The sequence below is a fragment of the Paramormyrops kingsleyae genome, chromosome 19 (assembly GCF_048594095.1).
Source record: "Paramormyrops kingsleyae isolate MSU_618 chromosome 19, PKINGS_0.4, whole genome shotgun sequence".
Taxonomy (NCBI): Eukaryota; Metazoa; Chordata; class Actinopteri; order Osteoglossiformes; family Mormyridae; genus Paramormyrops; species Paramormyrops kingsleyae.
Window position 1 is genome coordinate 21,505,347 of NC_132815.1, and position 21,390 is coordinate 21,526,736.

Genomic DNA, 21,390 nt, shown 5'->3' on the forward strand with positions numbered 1-21,390 from the left:
GTAGATCTGTGTCTCACAATGTATGGGTATGCAAGGAATATTTATAGAAGAGTTCCCCATTTCCGAGCCAACAAAGTTTGCAGATTTCCCTTCTTAAACACATCTTAATCAGCTAATTGCCAGAATTAGTAGGTGTGTTTGAACAGGAAAATCTGCATACTGTGCATACTGCACTATAGTTTTTAACTTGTAGCCCTTTGAGATCCTGTGATGTAAAGGGCACTATAAATAAAATGTATTATTATTATTCTTCCACGCTTGAATGTAAACAAAACAGAACACCATACTAAAAAGATTGATTAAACATATATACTACAAAGAAAGCAGCCATGATAGATGCAAAATCATACTGACTAAGTGCAGGGGTGCAAAAAGAGGGGGAACATTACAATGGTTTGAAGGACCTGAGTGGCAGGGGCCCTAAAATAATTGGAATATAATTGGATTGGTCTGGGTCGGGGGCCCAATAGTTATACTCTAATGGGGCCCAAAATGTCTATCAGCGCACCTGACTGGATGTACTGCAGCTGGCCGAAGGGACAGCTGTCAGTGGAACATGTTTTACCAGGTCACACACGCACATCATGGATATGACTGCAAAATGAAACGATTATCTGACAGTCTCTGGATGCAGAAAACTTACTTACTCAACAAAGAAAATAAGGGCCCACTAATGGTGGTGTGTATAGCTTTGTAGCATAGGACTCAATGTCTGTGATCAGAAGGCTCCCAATTCATTCCTGTGGCTGGTAGAGTGATTTCAGCACTGGGCCCTTAACCCCCAAGACAATGGCTGATCAAAAACAAAAGCATCTGCTAAAAATGCAAATATAATGGTGTTATTACAGAGACATATTCATGGAGATAAGGCATGACCAGGACTGAAAATAGATATACAGTATATTACCCTGCATTCAGACTACTCATTTCCCTAGGCTGATTAATCATTAGTCATAATATTATTCATTCCTACGCATTTGCATAAAATAGGTATATACCCCCCTGTGTAGCACTTTTACGTGATACAGCAAATGTGACAAAATTGTTCCCTATATACTGAGAGACGATACTAAGAATGGACACAGTGGTTTTGTTTAATTTCCTTTTGTATCTCAGTTTAAACAGCTTTTTCCTTCTTTTGAATGAAACAGGAGAGCATTGTCTCTCACGGCTTGAGTCCATGTTCATTCGGCTTCAATCGCCCCCACGCTGCAACATGATGAAAGGCCGTTAAAATACGAATTCCTATGAATACGTCTAGGCAGGGATATTTACTGAGCATGACTATAAGAAAATGTGAATCGGTGAAACGTGGAGTCGGTCTGAGGCTAGCAATTGGCTGGAGCCACGGGGGCGGTGTTGAGGCGCTCGCCTACGAGGCATCGCGGTACACTGGCCGCGGTTAATGAGAGAGGGTCCTTTTGCTAGCCGGAGAAGGATCGCGGCTGCTGGGGGCACTTGCGGGGCTCCGGGACCGGGGGGCTGATCTGTGACGTACAGAAGGACAGATGCCCACTGTGGCCATGACGAGCACAAGCTGAACGTCCCCCTTTTCTTTAAGGCTCCAGTTAGTTTGATTCAGCCATGCCAAATATAAAATAAATCATCTATCACTCGGCAGCCGGTGAAAAGCCGACGCCTCGCAGCTATGGGAATGCACAACACACGGCGCACGTAAAGGATTTCTTTTTTGGTTGTTGTTGTTTACCACACCCGGCAATCGGATCATAAAAAACCGACAAAGGTAGGAATGGCCAGCGGCCAGGAAAACGCTGCGTGACGACAAATGTGGATCCTCCCGGGGCTAAACGAGTTGGGCGACTTACAGCCCGGCGCCTAGTTAGCTGAATTAGCCTTAGCATGCCGGGGGGTGTAGGGAGCTGCGGCGGGGATGCGCTGCGGATACAGCGGCTGGCGCGATCCGTCTCAACGCTGCGGGTTTGCGGGAGATCCTTCCGAAATTAGCTGGCCGGGGGGGGGGGCGAGGAGTTCCACAAAGCTAGCTTCACCGTCGGTAATGTGGCCTGATAAGTCGCAATCTCTCCAGATGAAAAACGTAAAGGGCTGCGAAGCAGTACAGATTGCATGGATGGATAATGTCGGCTAAACGTGGGAATAACAGGTTACAGGCTAGTTTAAAAGTGCGTAGCTCGCCATCTGATCTGGGGTCTCGTTAAAAAACCGGAACACAGGGCAGTTTTATGAAAACCATGAAAAGATGCATTGATGGCATCAGTAGGCTATCATTCTTGAAATGAGTTGTTAATAACCCCTTTGCCCGATACAGATGCAATTTCTAGAGTGTTGTTGCAGGGTGGATAACTGTCTACCCAGGTTATGTGACAGAATGGCAGAGGATGTAAGAGATGTCCTAGTGATGAAGAGGAACTGATTCGTGCCTTTGTGACAGCAGGTTTACAACCATTTTACTGATCCCGCAGTGGGACATCAGTCTTCCATCAATGCTAACTCACCGCATTCTGTCAGGATGGACATTCTGATCAGCATCTCCCCATAGTTACAGAAGAAATCCAGTAAGATAGGCTAATAATAATGCCAACAATAATAATTACAAAGATAATTTGAATAAAGAATTAGAAAATAACTTTTTTTAGTGAAATGCCAGCCCTCTCGTGCTCATTGTTGTGCTGTTGTCATTATGGGAATTGGACTTTACCCCTTTATTTTCACCCCGTGTAATCATTAATTTTCCCCATAACCATAATATATTTTCATGTTCACGAGCCATGCATTGCCAGACCGTGCTGTTAGTTAGACCAGGAGGTGATGCTGCTCTGGAAAGTCCTCAAGTCAGTATCAGCAAAAACAAGACTGGGCAAATACACGGCCCAGTTCCCAGATCCAGCACCAAAGACGTCCCTGTCACCCCTGGTACCTGCAAGGACGTACTGCACACTGGTGGTGAAGCTCAGGAGACATATGAAATGTTAGAAGGCTTGTTCTCGAGCTGTTAAAATGTGATAAGGTTACAGTGGATAGGCTGAGGCATTGATATGCGGCATTGTGTATCACCAAAGGAGAAACTGTGCCTGGCTGTGGAGTTTTGCATTTATGGCCACACCTGCATTTCAACAAATTGGAAAATGGCTTTAAAAGCCTAGCTGGAGTTGGGCAGCATCCATATGAACTGATTATGCTGTGTATGTCACCTTGAGGTGCTGGGTTGTGTTAGGGTTTAAGCTTAGTGGTTATCGGTTCAAGTCCCAGGAGATGTTATATTTTTAAGTCAAATAGTGAAATGTGCAAAAAAGAAAGCAAATACTTAAAGAAAAGTTTGGTAACACTTTACTTGAGGGGACACAAATACTTTACAGGAACTCAGTTACTGCTGAAGTACAAATCATGAACAGATATAGTCGCTACTTAAGATGAAAGATGTGTCATGATTCATTAATGATGAATAAACATGACAGTATTTCACTTGTGTTATTTCTTGTTCCTTCAATAGTCCCTTCAGTAGTTCAGAAATATTTACAGAATTAACTGATACAATAACAAACATAGTAATTGCTTGGGATGAATTGTCAGAATTCATTAATGATGACCAAGCATGAGATCACTATGTAACTAACACTTAGTTTGTGGTTAATTAATACATAGGTAATAGCATAATACTATGTTATTTGTGTCCCCTCAAGTGTTACCAACACTTCAGTTGGTTCCTTTGGGTAAAAGCTGTAATGATGATTATGAAATTGAAATGATTATGATAATGAATCGATTTGACCCATGATCACATGTAGACCCCAGACGTTGGTAATGGAATTCAGTTCAGCACAGAACAGTTTTCATCATGTCCCATTTCTCAGTAGACAATTAAAGTCTTAATAAAAATAACATCACCCTGTTGGGCAATTTATTTGTGGGCTACATTTCAATTCACAGTTGGTATCTGCATTGCAAAAACCTGGGTGGGGTCATTTTTTTCTGTTTTACTGAAACAGTGACTAATATTCCCAATACATCCTGGAACACAACAAAAGCCACACCCACCAAGAGCATGAATGGACACACCCCCTGTAGACTGCATGTTTGGCTGTGTTGTGTTGTACCAGCTGTCAAGTCACCCTGTCCCGGATCATCAGGTCTTCGTATTGCCTGGAACCCTAAGAGCAGCCTTCCCTGACTGACCTGTTCTTAGACACCAGTGAAATTGGGAAGGTTAGAAGAGAGACAGTTTCATTCTGAGAGCTTCGGGACAGAGCTGCTCAGTCACCTGCTAGGAAGCTGTACTGGGAAAGTTGGCAGCCACATGTCAAGAGCTTTTGTTTGTTGACTAGCCTGGTGTCCGTATTTTACATCAAAATGGTGATGGTGTCTTGTCTCATCACAACTGCCGATAGTCCTCTACCCTGTAAAATCTCCCCTGTTACACAGCTTTGAATTGAATTCTCACCTTCAAGTTGGGAAATGAAAGAAAACCATTTGATCTTCAGCATACTTAGATAAATGTACTAAGATAGTAGTGGATGAGTCACCTTAGCCTTCGGTTACCTTAAGTAGGTATGGAGTTTCTTTGGAACGTTGTCTCAAATGAAAGAAAATCCAATTGAAGACTACAAATATCTCCGACAACATGCATGGGATCTTGCAAAATTAGTATTTTTAAGTGTATTATTTGCTTTTTTCCAGAGTAATGTACAAGTGAGGGAAGCTTTGGGTCAGAGAGAACATGGTCAGCAGGGGTCCTTGGGGCAATTGGGGTTAATGGCTCAATAATGATTTGATTACTGGGCAGGCGATGGGGTCAAACCATAACTCCCTGATTTACACGCTGCTCTGTGATGATGGCTTCAACAAGGCATCATGAAAGTCAGCCTCAGTGTAGCGAGGAGAGAAGCCTGTGGCTATGTGCCCTCAGTGCGCGTGTTCACAGTACCTGGGGGCCGTCACATGTACACTGCTGCCTTCCTGCGTCCCGCTGGATAAGGGGTTTAAAATGGAAAGACACTCTGCTGCTGGTCTGAGTGGTCATCGGTAGAGTCCCACTATCTTAGGTCAAATTGGTGCTGGGAGCTGCGGGCCTCTTCCTGCACAGTGTAAAAAGAGAATAATCGAGATCCATCTGGGATTTGGGGTCAGCGGGTGTGATCGTCCCCCTGTCTGTACGAGAGGCTGCAGACCCAGTCTCTTTTCCGTCAAATGCTGCTGTAGCCCAAAGTCATCATAACCTACCGGATCTGTCACTCTCAACCGTTCATGCTTGGTTCTCTGCAGTAATAAATTTGGTGTGTTGCCGGCATTTTCCGCCCGCTTTATTGATTCTGCGGGAATTCTACATGATCGCTGACTGCCTTGCACCCGTGCTTGTTTTTGTTGTGATGTTCCTGCAGCCGGTTTATTTAAGGAAACTCTAAGTGGACCGGCTCATTCCTTCACTGATACCTCAATGGTTACTTTCGTTGCTGTAGCCACGGCGATTTGGACGCACACAATGGCCAGCCTCCATTAGGCCGAGCAAACTTTGTCGTATCGGTGCAATTACTCTTTACCCTCCACGCCTACTTGCTCTGTAACTAAATCATATCTCGGTTCCCCTGGAGTGCCAAGCATCGCTGTGGTGACAAGGAAATGGTCTACAAGAAAATACATCTCGGATGGCGTCCTGGCATTTCCAGCTGAGATAAGGAGTCTCTGTGTGCCTGATTCTCTGATGGTTCTCCTGCATTCGGCCCGAGCTCAGCACTATGGGACCCTGATTCCTTGTGCCTTTTTCCTAGCCTGGACCTGTCCTACGTTTTGTGTGTCGCTGCTCTATTTTTCTTTGCGATTATTGCGCGGTCCCTCTGCAGCGAGAGGCCGGCTTCGTGCGCGTCGCTGTTTCTGCTGAGTAATCGCACCTGCCGTATGGGCCGAAAGAGCCAAGTCAGACTGGCAGCCCCTCGTAGGCTCTAGCGTGCAATTCCCGCACTGATTATGCGACTGAGTCCCGGCTCACTCGCCAGCTGACCTTTGGTAAAGCCGCCTCCATGATGAATCGATGTGACCCCAGTGTCTAGTTTCATGTGCCCTGCGGCTGTGCCCCATCCCCCCCCCCCCCCCCCCAGCCGCGGGGCGTGGTGTGACTGCAGTGGAGACGTGTTTTTGTCACCTCCCTCCGCCTTGTGTTCGTAATGAAAGATGAAGTGGTTTTTCCCTTGCTCAGTCTGCTGTGTGGAGGCTGTGGGTTTAGGGTCTGTTTTTGCCAGGATTCCTCTCTCTTGCTGTAAATGTAACAGTAATTTGGGTTACGGATCGTTTCTCGAGGTCTGCAGTCAGAACGACTTAGAAGAAGCACATGATGTTTTCTGGCCCCAAACAGGGCTGCTGCTGCTCCATCTCTCCTCTGGCTTTGTAGCTCAGTCGCATACAGGATCATGTCACATGTATAATTTAACATTTTTTGTTTATTAAAGAATGAACACATTTGTCTTATAGCTGTTGGATTTTTATGTGGTGATTTTATTTTATTGGCAAGCCTACTTTGGTAGTCCCGCACTCGTTCATTATTGTCTCTAAAATACAAAACAATATTTTATATAGCCAGCTGAGGAATAGAATGTCCTCATTTGCAAAGTGTATTTATTTGAGGTTGGTGTTTAGAGTGTGCAAAGTCAAGAAACCTACCTGTAATGGTAAATTGATAACCACAGAAAGTCTCGTGGTTATATTTTTTTGCACATAATTTTTTCATTTAACCAGCACAGGATTTTGAGGAGTTTACACCTGGGTAAACATCATACCTGTCAAGTTTTGGATTTGAAAATAAGGGAAATTTTCCGGCACCTACCGCGAGCCATCCCACCACCCCAACCAAGCTCCAGTATCCCTTACATTTTAAGACAGGTGTACAAGAAATCTAAAATAACCACTTGTCATTTACATTTTATTTTCATTACACATTTTCTTTTAATTTCTCATGTTCACTCGTGTGGCTCTCTGGCATTCACTAATGACTTATTATACAGATTTGTTGCAGACTTTGTATCCGTGTTGAAGTCGTCACAGAAGGTGAAAGTAACGTTGTTTTTGGCACACAGCACTGCCATTATAACCTCCGCATTTATGACCTGGTTAATGTTGTAAATGACCTGCAGACTACTGCAGGTGGCAGATCTCGCGAGGCTACTGGCAGTTCAGTTTGGAGAGGCAGAGGAATTTTTTTTAAATGATATTATAATACGGGAGATTTACGGGAAAATACTAATACGGGAGGAGGGCGGGAAAGAGGGGTAAAATACGGTAGTTTCCCGGCCAAAACGGGAGACTTGACAGCTATGGTAAACGTGAACTTCTAACACACTGAGACAAGGCGACACCTGAATCCTGAAGTTTCACATCCTGATGCACTAATGGGTTCTCGTGAGTTTTTTCACTCTTAATATTTGTCTAGTTAATTATCCCCCAGAGAGAGATCTCCCTCTCCACATGACGCAGACGTAAAATTTCTTGCAGTTCGAGGATGAGGTTGCGGTGCCCCTGTGATTGGCGGGCTCCCACGCCTGCTCAGAGAATCGTCAGCTTACGTAGCCTCCTCTCTACCTGATAAGACCAGGTCAGCGTGACTATAAAGTGTGAAGACTAAGGAGTTGAAGTGAGAAAGCCCAGCACAGAATCAGCCAGTAATATCAGTGGGCGGGATTATCGTGTGCTGTCAGTCATCCACTGGTTTAACTCCCTTTCTATTGGCTATTTCTGGTTTTGGCTCGGTCAGACCAACCCGTGATGTATTTGTTACAGCAGCAGTTGATGCTTATCGGATAGATGGATGCCAGTGTGGTCTCTATAAACTTCTGGCGTGGCCTCAAAACCCTCTATGGTTTCCTGTCCTCAGCTGTGGCTTCACCGTACAATACTGTAATGCTATTGGTGAGGACATGTTCAGTGGTATTATCTGGGTCTGTGTAGCCTGTCATCACACTGGCGTAAAAGTTCACGATGCGATTGCCCCGGATACAATTTGGGATGAACTTGGGATGCATCTTTCTGTTGGTAAAATCTGATTAATTACATTAATTGTCATTTTTGGCCCACCTAATTTGGCTCTCCATGACACACACATACTGTAGGTGCGAGCAAGCTCAGCAGTGAGGGGCAGCCACCTGTAGCAGCGCCCATACAGCTGGGAATTAAGGGTCTTGCTCAGGAGCCCACAGACATGTGCCGAGGCTGGGACTCAAACCAGCGACCTTCCGATCACAGGCACAGAGACACATGTGAGCCACATGCTGCCCCCAAAAGACGATTCTGGAAGATAATTGGCTGATAAATGACCGCTTACCCCATTAAGCCACCCAGCAGCCTAAAACAATTTATGATTTGCTGTCTGCTTAAGAAGAACCAAAGAAATAAAATCAAACTGTATCATATTATTTTGCATTACATCATATCATGTTGAATCACACTGCATAGTATTAGTAGTTGCTTTTTATGTATTTTTATCATATCTTTGGCAGTGCATCAAGATGCGTATCGCATCAGCCTCAGTGATGGAGATGAACAACACCAGTGCTCAAGTATAAATTCTGGCAATGGTGTAGCTCACTAGCGTAGGCTATGGCGTAAGCTCTGTGTAGGCTTGATGAAGAATGATACACCAGCCTTTAGTAGGTGACCGAGCATACCGGCTTTTATGACGATTGGTCCAGCGTTCTCTGTCCACCTCAGCCTGAGATCTAGATGCAGAGGAACCTGAAGTTGCTGACTGTTCCCCGTGGATGGCCGTCACTGGTGATCGGTGTGCCACTCCCGCCAGAGCATCGCAGGTCGTGATCTCAAGTCAGCATTTTAGTGACACTGGCGATGTGCAAATTCTGCGGCTGCATTCTTCTAAGCCTGCATTTGAAGACCAGGTGGTGCACGCAAGGCTGTCCCATTTGGAAGGCTCCTTCAAATGCGGTCTAGAAATGCGTCCTTTTGCCGAGTCACAAAGGATCCACCCGATGGATCCTTCATGCCCCAACATATCCCAAGATTCATTGAGTTAAAGTGGGTGTGTCCCGGATAGGAGATAGGAGGGATACTTCATGACTCAAGGGTAAGGGCGAGAGCAGCTGGTGCTGGTCAGACCGTCCCGTTCCGTAACACTTTCCATTTGACCTTTGAAAGACTTAGTCTATGAAAGCATAGCCTTTGCAGGCTGTGCTCTTCAAAGGATGCAGCCCATGCATTTGGACACAGCTCATGCAAAAATGATGAAGGACAAAGCAAAGTATTTGCTGCCAATAGCTTTGCCGTGGCAGTTGATTTGAACAGCGCCACCTGCTTGTGGAGCTGGGGACACACTGCAGTCAGTGTCTCAACTCATTGCAGAGAGTCTGTGGAAAATGGGTCAGGCACTCGGAACATTTTGCCTGTTGGGTGGAGTTGGTGTGCATCCCGCCGTCGACAGCAGGCGTAGTGATGGCACGTGTCTGTCTTTGATCAGCAGAATACGAGCTTTATGTTCCAGGCCACAGGACCCTCTGAAATACACAGCTGATTAGAGCTAGAAAATGGCTTCGTGTTTGATGTCGGGCCTCGGAATTCTGCATCTTACTGTTAGACTGATTTCTGCTCTCTAGCTCCCGTGGTCGGCTGGGGCTTTAATTTTCTCCCTGTGACTTTTACGAATTAGTGCTTCACCGCGACCTAAAGAAGCTACATGTGGTGAACGGAGGCAGGGTCACCTCGTCTTTGACTCATTGAGGTTCGCTGAGATTGACTGTGGAGATCTGGTCAGCGTGTCCAAGCCCAGAATCATTGTGTAGCGACAGGAACGGCAAAGCAATCAAACTATGTGTAATCAGTGGACACCTTTCATATAAAATGAAAGATGCTTTGAAACTTTTATTTTCTGCCACTTGGATTCTTCTTAGTTACCCTCCCTAAGTGGTTGATACAATGCTACAATGTGCAATAAGAAGGGTGGGGGTGAAATGCAAAATGTGTTAAAATAACCATAGCATAGTTTGATCTGCTGATTATCTAGGAATGGCCTTTAACTGTATTGTTTGGCCCTAGGGCTGCATTTTGGCCTTGGCAGCTTAGCGCAGGTCATGTGGTTATGGAGCATGCCGAGTCTGAAAGCCCCTTTGGGGCTTAGTGAGAGCAGTTCTCTGAGAACTCGTGGGAAGCAGGACAGGAGAAGGTATCTGCCACCATCCCACGGCCCCTTTGCTGTCCCAGTAAGTGGCTCTCTGGGCGTTCCTCAATACCAAGGACGTGCAGATCGTACTTGTAGTCTTGGCAAGACCGGTCTTGTCAGCTTACCTCCCGAGAACAAGCTTGGCGTGCAGTGAATCATGGGATTGATCTCATTGATATTTGGGGTGTGGCAGGAACGATATCTGGGGATTTTTGCCATCCTCTGTGCTCCTCTTCTTGAGGATTGGAACTGCTCTCCCGCAACGGAAGATGATGTGAAACAGGTACACAAGAACAGAAATATGGTCGCATACTCTCTCTTTCTCTCTCTCTCTGCCCTCCCCGCCCCCTCCCCCCCCCCCCCCCAACCAGCGAATGTCCTGCCACACGCAAGGAGGAAAACCATAGGGACCAGGCAAGATGAACGGGGGAGGGGAACAGCCGGACATCCTCAGCACGCCCATGCTGGTGAAGGAGCGATGGAAAGTGGTGAGTACCACAGCGACACCAGTACTGAGAATGGCTGTGCCCTCCCAGGCTGGGTGGCTCGGGTCAGGTGGAGAAGTGGGTTTGCTTGTAATTTAAAAAGAACATTGAGCAGCTGAAGTGAGCACTCAGCCTTGGTGGGAGGGAGTCGACCTCCTCATCTGACACCTCCCACCTTCACTCCCACGCGCGCCCTGCAGCTGAAGAAGATCGGGGGTGGCGGCTTTGGGGAGATCTACGAGGCCGTGGACCTGCTGCTGCACATGAACGTGGCGCTGAAGGTGGAGTCGGCCAAGCAGCCCAAGCAGGTCCTGAAGATGGAGGTGGCTGTGCTGAAGAAGCTGCAAGGTGACGGGGTGCCACATAACACAGCAGATCAGACATGTCGGGAGCGCAGGAAGACAAGAAAGATACTGTCAACCTTTGGGGGGGGGGGGGGGGGGGATAGCTGTGTGTTGCACAATCTGTTTCCTGCACGTGATTCGTTTAGCCTTGTTGCTGTTGGTCACAGCTCGTTAACTGTAACCTGGGCATGGCCATGTGACTTTCCTGCCCAGTGGGAGGGGTTAGGGTTAGGTCATTGTGTTCAGTAAAATAGAATACTGTGTATCCCCACTGTGATCACTCTAATTACCTCTGATGTTTAGAGGTTAACATGTGAGCCAGTGTTTGTTTGCCACTTCCCCCCCTGCGGTATCCCAAATAGGGCGGGGCTTAAGCAGACTCTCTCTCTGTCTCTCTCTGGCAGGTAAGGACCACGTGTGCCGCTTTGTGGGTTGCGGCCGTAACGACCGCTTCAGCTACGTGGTTATGGAGCTGCAGGTACGGCCGAATCCGAGCGTTAGTGTGTGGCTGTCAGGTCCGGCCGCTGACCGTGACTGAGCGCCCTCTGCTGTGCAGGGCCGGAACTTGGCGGACCTGAGGCGCAGCATGGCCCGTGGGACCTTCACCATTAGCACCACCCTGCGGCTCGGGCGGCAGATGCTGGAGGCCATCGAGAGCATCCACTCCGTGGGCTTCCTGCACCGGGACATCAAGCCGGTGAGGGGGCGTGGCAGCGGGGGGGGAGGGGAGGGCGGGGGTCACATGGCCCAGCACAGACGCAGATAGTCCTGTGTCCAGTGTGCCTGTGAGGGTATCACTGAACCTCCTGTTCTAACTCCATCTTCAGTCCAACTTCGCCATGGGCCGATTCTCCAGCACCTCCCGGACCTGCTACATGCTGGACTTTGGGTTGGCGCGTCAGTTCACAAACTCCTGCCAGGAAGTCCGGCCCGTAAGCATGCCTGTCTGTGTCTGTCTGTGATTATTTGTATGTGTCTGTGCCTGTCTGTGTCTGTCTGTGATTATCTGTATGTGTCTGTGCCTGTCTGTGTTTGTCTGTGATTATCTGTATGTGTCTGTGCCTGTCTGTGCCTATCTGTGATTATCTGTATGTGTCTGTGCCTGTCTGTGATTACCTGTATATGTCTGTGCCTGTCTGAGATTACCTGTATGTGTCTGTGCCTGTCTGTGTTTACCTGTATGTGTCTGTGCCTGTCTGTGATTACCTGTATGTGTCTGTGCCTGTCTGTGATTATCTGTATGTGTCTGTGCCTGTCTGTGATTATCTGTGTATGTCTGTGCCTGTCTGTGATTATCTGTATGTGTCTGTGCCTGTCTGTGATTACCTGTATGTGTCTGTGCCTGTCTGTGATTACCTGTATGTGTCTGTGCCTGTCTGTGATTATCTGTGTGTGTCTGTGCCTGTGTGTGTCTGTCTGTGATTATCTGTGTGTGGCTGTGTGTGTCTATGATATTCTGTGTCTGTCTGTGATTATCTGTGTGTGTCCATGCCTGTTTTCTTTGTGTCTGTCTGTGATTATCTGTGTGTTTCCATGCCTGTTTTCTCTGTGTCTGTCTGTGATTATCTGTGTGTGTCTGTGTCTGTCTGTGATTATCTGTGTGTGTCCATGCCTGTTTTCTTTGTGTCTGTCTGTGATTATCTGTGTGTGTCCATGCCTGTTTTCTCTGTGTCTGTCTGTGATTATCTGTATGTGTCTGTGCCTGTCTGTGATTATCTGTGTGTGTCTGTCTGTGATTATCTGTGTGTGGCTGTGTGTGTCTATGATATTCTGTGTCTGTCTGTGATTATCTGTGTGTTTCCATGCCTGTTTTCTCTGTGTCTGTCTGTGATTATCTGTGTGTGTCTGTCTGTGATTATCTGTGTTTCCATGCCTGTTTTCTCTGTGTCTGTCTGTGATTATCTGTGTGTGTCTGTGTCTGTCTGTGATTATCTGTGTGTGTCCATGCCTGTTTTCTTTGTGTCTGTCTGTGATTATCTGTGTGTGTCCATGCCTGTTTTCTCTGTGTGTGTCTGTGATTATCTGTGTGTCTATGCCTGTTTTCTCTGTGTCTGTCTGTGATTATCTGTGTGTGTCTGTGTCTGTCTGTGATTATCTGTGTGTGTCCATGCCTGTTTTCTCTGTGTCTGTCTGTGATTATCTGTGTGTGTCCATGCCTGTTTTCTCTGTGTCTGTCTGTGATTATCTGTGTGTGTCTGTCTGTGATTATCTGTGTGTTTCCATGCCTGTTTTCTCCATGTCTGCTATAGAATGACTATTTTTGCTTTTTCTCACTTCCCCCTCCCTATCCGGCAGCCGCGTCCCATAGCTGGCTTCCGGGGTACCGTGCGCTACGCCTCTGTCAATGCCCACAAGAACAAGGTAAGCCTCTGGAACTCCCCCAGGGACTCCCACCCACCGTCATGCCTGCCCCCGCTCACCCAAAGCTGGAAATGTCCTCCCTGTACTTCGACAGGAGATGGGTCGCCATGATGACCTCTGGTCACTCTTCTACATGCTGGTAGAGTTCCTGGCTGGCCAGCTGCCTTGGCGGAAGCTGAAGGACAAGGTGAGCCCCCCCTTTCCCCTCCCCGCAGCATCACTGGGAAGCCCCGGCTCCGCTGTAAAGCTGTGTGCCCTCCCTCCCCCCTCAGGAGCAGGTGGGGAAGATGAAGGAGATATACGACCACAGCCTCATGCTGAAGCACCTACCGCCAGAGTTCAGCGTCTTCCTGGATCACATCAGCGGGCTGGACTACTACACCAAGCCTGACTATCAGGTATCTGGGACACCAGCTTCAGTCACTCGCATGCAGGGGCGTTTGGCTGATTTCTAACTTGCTGCAAAATGGATAAAAACCAAATATAATTTATTTGACTGATAAATTGAATCACATAGACATGCAGTTGGTGAACTGGTGTCTCCGGCATCCTGTCCGGGGGGGGGGGGGACCCCTTCTTTGTGCCTTTTGTTTCTTGGGGATCAATGGATGGATGAAGCTTTTGTGTTGTGACTGTAGATGTGGAATTAGTCTGGCCCCCCGCCACATTCCCGTTAATGCTTCATGCAATGCACAGCATCTTGTTAGACGATCGGCGTGAGGCCTTTGGGCTCTGTGTGATGTCACGGGGCTGAGGGGCCGCCCCCGGATGACGTGGAGCGTTGCTCTTTTCCAGCTGCTGATGTCGGTCTTCGAGAACAGCATGAAGGCGGCCGACATCCTGGAGAACGACACATTTGACTGGGAGAGACGCGACGGCACCCTGGTCATGAACGCCCTGGGGCCGACCCCCCAGCAGCACACCCGTTTCACACCCGCGCACTTGGGGTAAGCACTCCCTGGCACGGACATGACCTCATCAACAGGGAACAAAGGGAGCCAATGTGTGCCCTGCTATAAAATGATCGTCATCTCCCAGTCTGATTCCTGGTGCCGAAAGTAGTTTGGTGTAACGTCTGCCTGCACTGGGGGGAGGGGCTGCAGGGGGGTTGACTGCTGGTCTTCTCCCCCCGTGACTCGCTGCCCGGTGCTCCACAGCATGGCCAACGCCTCCTTGGTCCCGGGTGACCTCCAGCGGGAGAACACGGAGGAGGTTCTGCAGGATGAGCAACTGAGCGACGGCGACAACCATGGCGTCCCAGAGCGCTCAGCGCCACGCCCACAGGAGGCTGACGTCTGGGAGGAATTCGACCGCAACCGCACCCGCATCCGACTGGGCATCTGTAAGGTACGTGGAGCACGCTTATCAGGTGCTGCTGTCCAGAAACCACCACCCCCCCCCCCCAAAAAAAAAATGTGTATCTGGTCACATGGTGGCCGTGGGTCGTTTTTGCCCTAGAAAGCCAGGTCGGGACCTAGGGACAGCGCTGGCCTACTCCCCGTGAAAAGCCGGGTCATCTTGCCGGAACTTTCCACGGGTCGCGCAGTAACCCTGACATCCCTGACCCTGACAGATGACCACCGAGGACGAGCATACGCAGAGCCCGGGCCCCCAGAGTCCGTGTGCGGGGCCCATCCCGGGGTCCCCGCTGCGTGTCCGCTCCGAGGCACTGCCCCCGGACCGCGAGGCCCCGCTGCTAAGGAAACTGCGCAACATTCACAGCTTCGAGCTGGAGAAGAGACTGACACTGGAGCCCAAGCCCAGCACTGAGCGCTTCCTGGAGGCCTAGTCAGTAGCGCCTGTCTAGCCGGCCGGTTATTACCACAGCATGTAGTGGAGGGGCTGATGAGGGCTGCGGTCAGGAGCCTCCAGGTGACAACCTGGAGTTACAATCCAGCTGTTACAGTGAGGGCAGAAAAATAATAATAATATTCTCTCTCTCTCTCTCTTTTTCTTTAGCTTAATCAAGCAGTTCGGCAGCTCCTTGCAGATTAAGGAGAACAAAGGAGGAATGGCGTCAGGGCCTCCCAGTGTTGAACGAGAGGAGCAGGCCGGGAGAGCAGGCGAGGAGCCCACGCAGGGCACGGGCTCCCCGGAGCGGGGGGAGGGTGTGGTCAGCAGCGGCTTCGTGGCCGTCCACCTGAGCTCGGACCGGCTGGACCCGGCCTCGCCGGACTGGGTGATGGTGGACCGTGAGCAGGAACTGCGTGACTACCAGGGCGGTGGCAAGGCCACCAGGAGCCCCGAGGAGGAGGAGCCAGAGGTCCTGAGGGTAGAGGGGCCGGCGGGAGGAGAGGATCCGGGGGAAGGCCTGAAACCTAAGGCAGAACCATCTGGAATACCTCCCCCCAGCACCAGAACTGACCCAGCTGAACCTGAGGGGACGTCTGTGCAGGTAGGGAAGTGGCTTTGGGATAGGACCTGCGGGGTGCGAGGACCGCAGACATTTGGGTGGGTTGGCTTATTCAGGTTCAGGTCCAGAAAGTACAAATCCAGACCAAGATTTTGTTTTAACCAACCAGTTTATTACTCTGTAAATGTGACTATTTATTCTCAACTGGCTGGTCAAAACAAAATCTTGGTCTGGATTTATACTTTCTGGACCTGAACTTTCCACCTCTGGAGAGGAGTCAGTGAGGAGTCTTAAAGCGATAGAGCTGTGATCCCCTCTGTGTCACTAAATCCTGGCTCTTGAAGACGGCTCGGCATTTAGACAGCCCCCAAAACCTGTCACCGCCTTCACCGAGCCTTTCAGCGCTGCTGCAGGATATTCTGTGTGGGTGTTTCAGACCAGGGTTTTTGCAGATGTTAGCATTTAAACCAGCTCCCCCCCACTCTGCTCGCAGCCCCTCCCTGAGGAGCCCGCGAGTCAGACCTCGAGTCCCCAGCTCCTCCGCTCCCCAAGTCCCCACACCGTGCCGACCACCCTGTCAGACCCCCTGCACCGCAGCCAGTATGCAGAACAGCGCCCCCTGTCTGTGCACCGCAGGCTGCCGGCCATCCCCGCGGGGGCAGCCAATGCCAAGTTCCCCTCTGTCATCCGCATCACCCGCGCCCAGCTCCAACAGGTGAGCACCGCCCATGCCCTCGCTGCTCAGCTCCCACCATGCAGAAACACCCCCGTTTTATGAGAGAGCATTCGCAGATCCCCCTCATGGGCCATCTAACATGATCTGACAGTATTTGGCTGATGTATAAAGCTCTGATTGGCCAAGCATTAAAGCTTCCTGTCATGTGATTGGGGGGCTGGGGTTTAGCGCCCCGGGTACAGACTTAGCTGGCGCGCCTCACAGCATCCTCGCCTTCTGATGCTGTCTCCCCCCCTCTCTCCCTCTCTCCTCTAGTGCCCCGCATGGCCGAGGTGAACGTTCATTGTTCTTGTTGGTCTGTCCACTCTCCTTGGCTATACGGTCTCGCCTTATTTAGAAGTTCTGTGTTGGGTCCTGGTGTCTGTGTGCTTCGAGCCTCCTGCTCATTGTGTCAGTCTGTGCCATAGTGCTGTGGTCACTCTTCCCCCCCCCCCACACACACTGGTGATGTGCTCGATTGTGCCCCCTCCTTTCCTCCAGACTCACGGTGTGCTGAGAAGATTCGCATTTATCTCACTACGCTACTTTCAGGATCCGACACCTAACCCCCCCCCCCTGTCCTTTTTCCCTCCCTGTCTCTGTGGTTAGCTGACAGCACCCAGCCCCCCCACACCATCCTCCCAGTGTGCCTCCGACAGTGCCCCACAGTCCCCCCTGGTGGAGAAGTGTGACGATGCCGTCCCATCCCCGGGCGGAGCCCCTGATGCCACTCGCCCCCCTAGCCGTCCCGGCAGCCCTCCCCCACCTCAGAGCGATCAGATTCCTGATGGAGAATCTGCCAAGAAAGATGCCGGTCCTGTGCCAAGCCTGCGAGCATCGCCGCGGTCCCCGCTGTCCCCCAAGTCACCCTTCAGCCCTGCCATCCCCAATGGGCAGATCTCGCCCCCCGGAGAGCCGCAGAGTGGTGACATCGCTATGGCCATTGCTGAACCGGAGGAGCCCATGACCAATCCAGGGCCCCTTGAAGATGCACCAAGCCAGCTCCCCGCAGAGGAGGTGGATGGAGACGTGGATGGAGACGTGGATGGAGACGTGGATGGAGACGTGGATGGAGACGTGGCGGAGAGCGCCGACACGACAGGAGCATCCCTCGCCCCACGACGAGACCCCACCCGTCGGCTGAGCCGCATCCCCGTCCTCGAACCCGGCTCCCTGTCAGAATCTCCCTCTGCCAAAGAGAAGCTGCTGCATAAGAAGGGGAACCCCCCCCACGCCTCGCTCGCAGGCGACCTGAGGGCGCCCCTCCTGTCGGACCGCTCCCAGGATGACGAGTCCCACCCAGGTGAGGAGGCCCCGTCGCTGTCCTCCTCGTGTGGCCTGCAGCCTCGTAAGAGCAGAATCCCCCGGCCCATTCCCCCGGAGCCCCCACTGCAGCTGACGACCGGCCAGTTTCTGCCACGCCCACCCCCGGGAAAGCCGCCTAGCCGTTCTGCTGCAGACACCAGGTAAGAGGCGTTCCCCCTGTGGCCTGCAGATGGCGCTGTGCGTGTCTAACATGCGCCCGTCGTTCATCCCCCAGGCTTCGTCGCTACCGGGTCCGCGCAAGCAGTGCCAGCGATGCTGATATTCTCAGCTGCCTAGCCCAGCTGGTGCATGGCGGCGGGGGCATTCCCAGGGTGCGGGGCCCCGCCCTCGTGAGGGCGTCATCACATGGGGCTCCGCCCCCAGCCCACCGGAGCTCCAGCGCCTCCCCTCGTAGCTGCTCCTCTTTCCAGCGCTCCATCAGCTCCTCCCCCTCCCGGCATGAACACTGCGGCGGGAGCACGGGTGCGAGCCGCTCGCCACCCAGTCTGTCGGGGTCACCCCCCCCCCGCTGCCCTAGCTCCTTCCAACCGCCCCGGGGCAAAGGCTGTGGCCGCGAGGGGAAGTGCTCCACTAAGCTGAGCAGATAGTCCCCAGAGCCCAAATCCTGGCCATGTCCTCTGTCTACAGTGCTGTCACAACGGGCTGGGCTGTGCGGCCTGATAAGTGAATAACCCCATGCCACACACACACCCACACACACACACACACACCCACCCACACGCACGCACGCACACCCACACCCACACACACACACAGACACACACACACACCCACACGCACGCACACGCACGCACGCACGCACACACACACACACAGACACACACACACACACCTGGGCTGCCCCACTTCTCTTTCTCTCGCACTACAGATGGTTGCTCTCTGGCTCTCTCCTCCCTCTCACCTTTACATATTTAATAACTTATTTATTCAGCTTTGTTAGGTCAGATTATAGGTCTTTATTCTTCCCCCCCAGACATGAGGACAGATTCTAATTGGCAGAACTGCGTACCTCCCACTTCCTGTGTGCCGCCTTCTCATTGGACGACTGGGCCTGGTTCCCCGCCCCCTTGCCGTATGCCACTCACGGGCCCTGCTGTGTGTCCCACCTGCGCTCTGGTCACAGTGGCTTTATTTCCAGCTTCAAAGTCAGACACATGTCCGGAATCTGAAGCGAAACTGGCTCCCCCAGGAGGTCTGGCACAGTGCCCCCGCCCCCCTGTGCACCACCGCCCCCAGAAGGCCAAATGCGTTGTGGTTTCGTGGGCGGTGTGAGGGGTGTTTGATCGGGCATGACTGTGTAGAGATCTGAGGAAGGAACCGTGATATGACAGCAGATCATTGGGCTTATATGCCAGTGGTTGTCGGTTTGAATCCCAAGGCATGGGGTTATGCTGTAATAACTTTGGCCCTGATTTCCTGATCCAGGTGCCCAGCTGGAAATATAGGTAAATGTTTGGGGTGAATCTGGGGGGCCCCAAAGATGAGAAGGCTTGTGACGCAACTCAGAAACTCACGTAATTCTGACTGTAACTAAGCTCCAGTTTGGGGTGTAGATGCATTTATTTGGGTGTATTTCATTTTATGGTAATTGTATACCAGTTGCATAGGTATTTATTTTATTTCCAGGGGGTGTAATGCACCAGGTTCACTCTTGATACACCGCTGACATGACCAGCTAGGTTAATGCTCCTTTGACTCCCCCCCCCCAAAGCATATGGTGCCATGCCCTCTGTGGTCGATAAATCTGGGAATTTCAGGTTCCCCCAAAAGGACTGTGGAATGGCCCATTTTTCCAAAAAAAAAGAAGCATGTAGCATTGCTGCCTGAGGTGGTGTTTCTCCAGATGGCCTCTAGAGTGTGTCGCTGAGTACCTCTGATAGAGACAGAAGGGTATTAGCCCCTGTGCTAAGTGCCTGTGTGCTTGTACTAATGACTGTACTAATGAGTGTTCTGACACTACATGCATGTGATTGGTAGCAGACCCAGCCGGGCAGTGCTGCGCTCCAGTCTACACTCCTGCTTTTCAAAGAGAGTTTAAAACCTTCACCACACACTACAAGAAAGTATTCCATGTAACTGGGCAGATTTCACTCTTTTTTTTTTTCCGGGGAGGGGGGAGGGGTGTTGTTTTTTTGTACTTGTACTAATCAGTGGGTTAAAAACAAATGAAATTCTTGTAATATTTAATTGTATTATTTAGTATTAAGTGCTGCCTCAAGCAACCAGCCTTGACTGAAACCCATGACCCGAGAGAAAATGCTTCTTAGTGTGTTAGCGCTGACCCCGGCCTACAATCCCCCCCGTACACTTGCTCTAACTGAAGGTAACCTTTTGCTTGAACAGTAAGAGTCCTGTACTCCATCGGTCGGGTGTTACCTGTATGCCAAAAACTCAAGCGTTACTCGCCGGAGATGGGCGTTGTGGAGAGTTTTGAATCCTGCCGCGATTAAGTGGCCGACTGACGCCTCTTCTCTGTCCTGCTTCCTGAGCTGCTGTAGATGGAAATCTAACAGGCACTCCTGCATGCACCACGAGCGTCTGCATCCGCCCCGACAAACTGCGCCCTTTGTGAGATGTGCCGTAATCCCATACCTGCAGCTACAGGCAGTCTGTCACCTGACTGCTATGTATAATGTCCTTAACCAACCACCCCCCCCCCCCCGCTGTTAAACTATGCCTGTGACTCCCATCATGCAGTGTGCCGCATAATATAACATCTACTGTATGTCAGCAGGAAAATATCTCATGTGCTTGACTGACTTTCTGCAAACATAGCCACTGTTTATTATGCATATATGAATGCATAATCCACCATATCTGGTACATTTTGCATGCCAGGGCTAATAAAAAAAAGAGGAATATGTGGAATTTGTCACTGAAATGAAATGCTGGCTAGTCTGTCAAAGAAGCACATATGTTTGCAGATAAATATGACTGGCCTACTGGGTGCCATGTGTTCCAGACGTATTCATGTTCACTAAATATCAGACCTGGTTTGGGTGTCTTTGTTGGTAAACAGCAGGTAAGTGTAGCATTTTAAAACTTGCATTGTTTCAGTCTAGATGCTATGGCTGCTTCCCCATCTGCAGAACCTTTGATCTGACCGCTAGCAGACCAAACCGGATAGAAACATGAACACGCTTGATATGTTGTTCTGACCGGTTTGCTGACATGAAATATGCCTATTGGACCTTTAAAAGCTATTATTTCTCTGGCTAACCGTACGTAAAAGGAAGTTTTCCTCACCAGGGACAGGGAGAGTTTCCCCTTTGTCCCTGGGCAGATGTTACCAGATGCTGAGGCATGTGTGGTTCTTTACCCACATAGGAAGGGGATTAAATCATGTGCTCAGCCCTCCTACCGACTCCTCTGAGTGTTTGTGGTTGTTTAAATGTACAGATAGCTATGTATCAATGACCACAGGAGTCCGGATCCTCACTGATCCTCTAAGTGAGACTGCAACTCAACAGACGACTCGAGCTGCTCTCTGTCTTTCTTTACGTCCACATCTCTCTCTCTCTCTCTCTCTCTCTGTAATCAGTTTCTGTCTTTCTGTTTTTGTATGTATAGATATGCTAACGGGATAGCTGCAACTTTAACAATATACTTAGACATATTTAATAGAGGTGCTTACAAGTGCACAGGTTTATAACTCTACAATATGTGCAGTGGTATTGGAG

The 21,390-nt window shown here is 50.2% G+C and overlaps 1 protein-coding gene across 2 annotated transcripts; it reads left to right on the top strand.

Annotated features, from left to right (window-relative positions):
• Nucleotides 1–1,380: 1,380 nt before the first annotated feature.
• Nucleotides 1,381–19,462, top strand: LOC111859942 (tau-tubulin kinase 2-like). Of its 2 annotated transcripts, XM_023843127.2 has the most exons (16): nucleotides 1,381–1,744; nucleotides 10,498–10,614; nucleotides 10,812–10,959; nucleotides 11,360–11,433; nucleotides 11,512–11,652; nucleotides 11,783–11,887; nucleotides 13,251–13,316; nucleotides 13,411–13,503; nucleotides 13,589–13,714; nucleotides 14,112–14,263; nucleotides 14,474–14,663; nucleotides 14,890–15,104; nucleotides 15,276–15,711; nucleotides 16,163–16,384; nucleotides 16,994–17,850; nucleotides 17,925–19,462. In XM_023843127.2, exons 2-16 carry the CDS (start codon nucleotides 10,546–10,548, stop codon nucleotides 18,295–18,297), a joined length of 3,267 nt encoding a protein of 1,088 aa, XP_023698895.2. In that variant the 5' UTR covers nucleotides 1,381–1,744; nucleotides 10,498–10,545; the 3' UTR covers nucleotides 18,298–19,462. The 2 variants fall into 2 exon arrangements, with proteins under 2 accessions (XP_023698895.2, XP_023698896.2); XM_023843128.2 differs by lacking the exons at nucleotides 1,381–1,744; nucleotides 10,498–10,614; nucleotides 11,360–11,433 and having other exon boundaries at nucleotides 10,835–10,959.
• Nucleotides 19,463–21,390: the final 1,928 nt, after the last annotated feature.

What these genes read in the sequence shown, in the direction of transcription:
- LOC111859942 (XM_023843127.2), top strand. Translation starts at nt 10,546, where the DNA reads ATGAACGGGGGAGGGGAACAGCCGGACATCCTCAGCACGCCCATGCTG. An exon ending in ACGTGGTTATGGAGCTGCAG is followed by an intron (nt 11,434 to 11,511) that starts GTACGGCCGAAT and finishes TCTGCTGTGCAG; the next exon opens with GGCCGGAACTTGGCGGACCT. An exon ending in CCCGCGCCCAGCTCCAACAG is followed by an intron (nt 16,385 to 16,993) that starts GTGAGCACCGCC and finishes CTCTGTGGTTAG; the next exon opens with CTGACAGCACCCAGCCCCCC.